Source organism: Andrena cerasifolii, unplaced genomic scaffold (assembly GCF_050908995.1).
Source record: "Andrena cerasifolii isolate SP2316 unplaced genomic scaffold, iyAndCera1_principal scaffold0182, whole genome shotgun sequence".
Taxonomy (NCBI): domain Eukaryota; kingdom Metazoa; phylum Arthropoda; class Insecta; order Hymenoptera; family Andrenidae; genus Andrena; species Andrena cerasifolii.
In genome coordinates, this window is record NW_027485075.1 from 3,973 (window position 1) to 10,821 (window position 6,849).

Genomic DNA, 6,849 nt, shown 5'->3' on the forward strand with positions numbered 1-6,849 from the left:
TACAAACTACACGTATTACCAATTCCTCAGTACATTAATAGTTCTGGCGATGTAGGAAGTAGTAATAGAACTGCAATTTCGGCTTTCATCTTACCGGAATTTCCATATTTAGGTATAAGCACTGACCACTCCAAATTCTTCGGATCAGATAATGCATTCATAGATTCCTGCACCTGGGCATGGCATTACTACATTTGCCCACAGGACGTCCCATTGCAAGACATAGCTCACAGAACATGCGAAACTTCTCTATTACTTCAACCAGATCCGAAATTCTTACGCTTGTGTAATATTAGAATCATGCCCTATCATATACCTTCCTGGCGAAAATTAACTACGCTTGGCGGATGGTTATATTCATTTGAACAACCGGAACCGATGCAAATCCTATGCGGTCGACAGAAGAATACTCACACCACCATAGTTGGAACAGGAATCTTGGAAATACATCCGGAATGTTTTGCAAAAACACGATATCATACCTTGCTAGGATCAAAAACGTACTTAAGCAAGGATTCCTATTACTACATTCCCAATCTATTACTGAACATTAGCTTGATATCACCTGAAATCTATCAGTACTCCAAAGAGAAACACACCACAGAGAATCTATTTTCAAATGACATTAATAAATTAGAACGCACATCTGATTCGTTGTATGAAATTGAAGCCCAAATAGAGGAAATTGGAGAACATCATCGAGCAAGGAAATCACATTTGTCATTGACGTACGGATCAATAGCGGTACAGGCCGTAATCGTAATAGGATTGATGATTTACCATTTTTGGAACCCCCTGAAGACCTTATGCAGGATACGATTCCTAAGGAAACGTGACTCGAACCACGAACCAGAGGAAGCTTCAACCAGCCAACCAGCACCAATACCATTACAAGAATCAAATACCTCGCAAAACAGACCACCATTGCCTATTCAGAGGGCAATGATAAATTGCTAGCAATATGTATAACAACTAACCCTGACAGTCTAAGGACTATGGGAATCCCCTAGTCAGAAATTGTTGTTAGTTATAACTCTTCTATTGTTCTTCTGCTCCTTTGATAATGATTTTATTATTTCATAATTTAATCTTGCTTGTGTTTAACTGTCTGTAGTGTATAGCGAAATGGCATCGTCCAGTCAGTGGCAACAAAACTCCGCGGAACGGCGATTGTTTGTCAGCCGTTTGTCTCCATATACAAAAAAGGAGAAGCTGCTCGAGGTATTTCGCCCTTATGGTGTCGAGCATGCGGTGGTAATGAGGAAAACAACGGGAAACTGCGCATTCCTAACGTTCGCAACTCTGGACGGAACAAGGAAGGCCTTGGCTGCGGCGGACGTCGGAATAATATGCCACAAAAGGAAATTGAGGGTGCTGATGGCCGATTCATGGCACAGCTCAAAGTTAATTCCCCCACGACCCGATGTGACTCCATTTCCGGGAATTGACTTAAGCGACAAAATTCCCCTACCAACGGAATGTATTGCAAAAATTGCCAGCTATTTGCCATTCGCAGATCGGGGTCGCTTGGAAATGGTTTCCCGACGATGGCGCCAAGGTAGCCTTGCCTCCTATCACCATATGCGTCATATTGACCTCAACAACTGGTGTTGGCCGAACGCGTGGGAAGGGAAATTGATAACAACTAATTCCTTCCACTGGTTGATGATGAGGGTGGGCGCTTGTCTGAAGAGTATAGGTATAAGTGAAGAAAGCTTGGCTAAAAATTTGAAACCACAGGTAATGGCTATTGCGATTAAAAACTGTCCTGGTTTGGAGTCTTTGGACTTAACCGCGGTAACTATAAGACCGTCGGCATTGAGGGAAATGGAACCTCCAGCACCACGACTGACCTGCCTTAAACTAGGGAAATGCGACGGACCAGTGGACCCAGGGCTGTTCAATGTGCTGGAATCTGCCAGACACTTGAGATCGTTCTGCGCACTGGGGACAGATATTACCGGTAGATCCTTGTTAGCCATAACCAAAGATCTCCAACAGCTTACTCTCCACGACTGTATAATATTAAAACCTGAAATCTTATCGAAAATGCTTCAGGAATTAACGAGCCTGGAGTATCTAGACATAAGCAAATGCGATGGCCTAATAGATCACACCATTCTACAAGTGTTAATTGACAATATTAACCTCCACGCCACTTTAACAATAATCAAGTTTCATTTTTGCTCCTTTAAAGAGTCTGTTCCTGAAATAGAAATGGAGGAGGACAATGAAGCAGCCGAGAGGGGAGAGTTTGTTGAACTGGAGCTGGGGCCAGTGGAGATGGCAGTTTCTTTCCCCTGCAGGTACAAAAATGTGACCAGCCTAAGCCTCACGTTTTGCGGATGGGTAGCCTCCGGCCTCGTTTCGGAAATTGCACTGCATATGCAGGATGTAACGTCCTTAAACATCAGTGGTTGCACAAATATCAAGGGAGAATTCACCCTGGAACCGCTGCGACAAATGCAGAAACTCCGGATCCTGAGTGCCAACAACATGCATCCCAGCGTCGGAGGGTGGTTCCTGCAGTTCCTCAAGGGCTTGGTGGAGGTACACTGTAGGGAGAATCAAGGCATCTCCGACGAGGACATATGCGGTATGCTGCGGCAGTGCCCTGAAATAGCCATAGTCGACGTAGAGAGGTGCCAAAACATCGGCAAACCGGTACTAACTTGCGCCTACGAGGTAGTGACAAGGGCTCACAGGACCGAGCCAATACATTTATACATCGGAGGTACCCAGATTACGCGATCCACAAAGTACAAACGCAACCATTTTCTACATGTTACCTACGACCTGATGTACGAGCCCCTATTTAGACCCATCTAAATTGTAACAGGATTGCATTGCGACAATGTGCAAACATTATGGGATTTCCCTAGTCCAATGCAACCTGAGCACATACGTCCATAAGCGCTACTGTACTTATACCTTCAGTATACATCGTCGGGGACGACGATGATTCCAAGGAGGGAGGGATGTTACGTTCGGAACGAAAAATTTCTCTTTTTAAGACGGGGTATGCATCAACAACGCCTAGCGTTATGGGAAATCCCTCGTTGATCATACTCCCGCCTAGTTAGTTAATAATAAATTAGTAAAATCGGAACCCCTTCTTCGAAGCATCGTCGCCTCGACATATTGCCGTCCCGTGATAAGGATAAGGCGGTGCTGACGCAGCGGCGTTCTCACCAGAAAGTCGCGCTCCGAAAGACCCAGTGGCTCTCTTGCTGTACCGAATTCGCTCTGTGTAAGCGGCAGGAGTGTGGTTCAACAATGCCTTGCAGCATTGTGGGAAAGCCCTCGTTGAGCGCACCCCTGACCGTCGCGCTAAACATTGTAACATAATCAGTAACGGCTACATCAGGAATGCGCACACTGGGTTCCTTCTTGGAAGATTGACGGAATCGTATACTTTACATCCGGTCACCGATGCAGGGAACGACGCCTTCCCACGGTTTTGTCGCACGTTTCGTGGATTGTTAATTAGTTAGGAATTGTTCTTTTAGACCCCTATCACAATTTCTGATAGTCAACCGACTGTGGGATTCCCCTAGTCAGAAATTGTGTATATAAATTTATGTATGATGAGGAAAAGGCCTTCAGCTATGTGAAATTGTACCGTGTTGATGTCATGGTTTATAGTGCGTACATATGTTCCGCAAATACAGTTAATATAATTTTCTCGATCGTATATTTGAATCAAGAGAGTATGACGGATGGATGTGAGCAAACACACATACACCCCGCCTCGCTAAGTGGAGGGGCCCATGCATGGTCAAGCGATAAGATGCAGCGTAAGCTTTTTCGACGCGGACCCACCCTGGCCGCTGCCGAGAGCGTGAAGCTGCGGCACTCTGTGACGATAAATCGTGAGGTGCGTGTCATTGGGGTCCGCAAGTGTTTTAGAGCTAGAGTTCTCCGGTCTACTGTGTAACCGCGTGAAAGACTCGACTTTGCGAAACAAATATTCTAATAACTTCGAAACTATTTATTCTGTTAACGATTTAATCCAAATTTTTATTGTATCTACTAGTTAAAATTATTATTATTCAGTTTCATTTCATAATTCAACTCAGTACTACTCTGTGACGATAAATCGTGAGGTGCGTGTCATTGGGTCCGCGAAGTCTTATAGAGCTAGAGTTCTCCGGTCTACTGTGTAACCGCGTGAAAGACTCAACTTTGCGAAACAATTCAAATCCTAAACTTTTCAAAACTAATTATTCGCTTAACTTACTCAGTTAATAATTTAATTTACATTATTTCCGTTTCAATTTATAATTCAAATCAAGTGTGTGTGTGTGTGTTTTCGCGTCTAATCCTTCTTTCTGATTCAGGTTTATCAGCGATCCAGAAAGTTTTCCAAAACTTAAAAAGCAAATTTAAAGCATATTGTCAATTAGATTATTGTGACTGTCTGGTGAGTTGCACATCTTATCTCTTTTGTACACGAAAATACACCGTTATAATTAATTCGTACCTAACGATAATTTCTGACAGTCAAACGACTGTGGGATTCCCCTAGTCAGGAATTATACCGATTTCACAAACGTCTATTCTTTCTAAATTATTGATTGATTTGTTCATATTCAGTTCTGTTAAATGTTTTACATCCATTCATTATTTAATCATTAAAACTTTATTTACTATTAAATTCTACTCATCAATTACCTATCTGATTCCATTGAAAAGACCCGTACGGGACTAGAGCACCAACGATCCCAAAATCTACCCCTTCTCCTTCTGAGAAGGTACCTAAATAATTATCAACTAAAAGAATCGACTGTTACGACTGCGGCGAGCCTCCTTGCTTTTTCTAAATCATAAACTCAATCCAGCAATACTTGATAGTCTAACGACTGTGGGATACCCCTAATCGATATTGCGTCTAAAAATCGTGCCGCTCGAACACTAAAAAGGCCGCGGCACGTAACATTATTTTTTTTTAAATTTTTTTATTTTTTAAAATTTTTTTAAATTTTTTTAAATTTTTTTTAAAAAAATTGTTTTAATTTTTTAACAAAATTTTTAAATTTTTTTTTTATTTTTTATAAAAATTTTTTTTATTTTTTTTAAAGAAAGTTTTCTATATTCTTTAATTTTTTTCATTTTTTTTTAAATTTTTTTAAAATTTTTATTTGTTTATTTTTTTTATTTTTTATTTTTCTTTTAATTTTTTGTATATTTTTTTATTAATTTTTTTTTGTATTTTAAATTTTTTTATTTTAATTTTTTTATATATTTTTTTTAAATTTAAAAAAAAATTTTAATTTTTTTTAAATTTCCACTTTAATTTTTAATTTTTTTTAATTTTCTTAACTTTAATTTTTTTAAATTTAAATTTTTTTGATTTTTTTAAAATTTTTTAAAAAACTTTTTAAATTTTTTTTTAAAATTTTTATTTGTTTATTTTTTTTTATTTTCCTTTTAAATTTTTATATTTTTTTTATTTAAATTTTTTTTGAATTTTAAATTTTTTTATTTTAATTTTTTTATTTTTTTTAAAAAAATTTTATTTTATTTTTAAATTTTTTTTATATTAATTTTTAAAAAACTTTTTTTCATTTTTAAAATTTTTTTTCATTTTTTTAAAATTTTTTAAAAAACGTTTTGAAATTTTTTTTTATTTTTAAAATTTTTTATTTGTTTATTTTTTTTATTTTTCTTCTAAATTTTTGTATATTTTTTTTATTTAAATTTTTTTAAATTTAATTTTTTTAAATTTTCTTATAATTTTTTTATTTTTTAAAATTTTTATTTGTTTATTTTTTTATTTTTCTTCTAAATTTTTGTATATTTTTTATTTATAATTTTTTTGTATTTAAATTTTTTTAGTTTAATTTTTTAAAATTTTAAAAAAAATTTTTTTTAAAATATTGTTTTAATTTTTTATCAATTTCTTTTAAAAAAAATTTTATTTGTGTTTTTAAATTTTTTTTCTAAATTTTTTTCAATTTTTAAAATTTTTTTTTTAATTTTTAAATTTTTTTTTAATTTTAAAAATTTTTTTCTTAATTTTTTAAAAAAAAATTTAAATTTCTTTTCTTTAATTATTTTTTCATTTTAAAATTTTTTCTTAATTTTTTAAATTTTTTTTTTGATTTTTTAAAATTTTTAATTTTTTTTTAATTTTCTTATAATTTTTTAATTTTTTTAATTTTTAAATTTTTTTTTTAATTTTTTAATTTTTTTTAAAAAAACTTGTTTTAATTTTTTAACTAAATTTTTTAAAAATTTTTTTTATTATTTTTTAAAATTTTTTTCTATATTTTTTAATTTTTTTCATTTTTTTAAATTTTTCTTCATTTTTTTTTAAATTTTTTAAAAAACTTTTTTTCATTTTTTAAAAATGTTTTTCATTTTTTTTAAATTTTTTAAAAAATTTTTTTTTATTTTTTTTATTTTTTAAAATTTTTATTTGTTTATTTTTTGTATATTTTTTTATTAAAATTTTTTTTTTTGTATTTTAAAATTTTTTTATTTTAATTTTTTTATATATTTTTTTTAAATTTAAAAAAATTTAATTTTTTTTAATTTTTCTCCACTTTAATTTTTATTTTTTTAATTTTTAAAAATTTTTTTTAATTTTTTTTTAAACTGTTTTAATTTTTTAACAAAATTTAAAATTTTTTTTTTATTTTTTATAAAAATTTCTATATTTTTTAATCTTTTCATTTTTTAAAATTTTTTTTAAAATTTAAAAATTTTTTTTTTAATTTTTTTTAATTTTTTAACAATTTCTTTTTAAAAAAATTTTATTTGTGTTTTTAAAATTTTTTTGAATTTTTAAAATTTTTTTTTTAACTTTCTTATAATTTTTTTAATTTTTTTTTAATTTTTTAAATT

At 32.3% G+C, this 6,849-nt stretch overlaps 1 protein-coding gene across 1 annotated transcript; it reads left to right on the forward strand.

The window, feature by feature from the left end:
- Window positions 1-1,125: 1,125 nt before the first annotated feature.
- On the forward strand, window positions 1,126-2,913 carry LOC143378091 (putative RNA-binding protein EEED8.10). The gene is made up of 2 exons (XM_076829928.1): window positions 1,126-2,734; window positions 2,840-2,913. The coding sequence occupies exons 1-2, from the start codon at window positions 1,126-1,128 to the stop codon at window positions 2,911-2,913; spliced, it is 1,683 nt and encodes a 560-aa protein (XP_076686043.1).
- The last annotated feature ends 3,936 nt before the right edge of the window (window positions 2,914-6,849 follow it).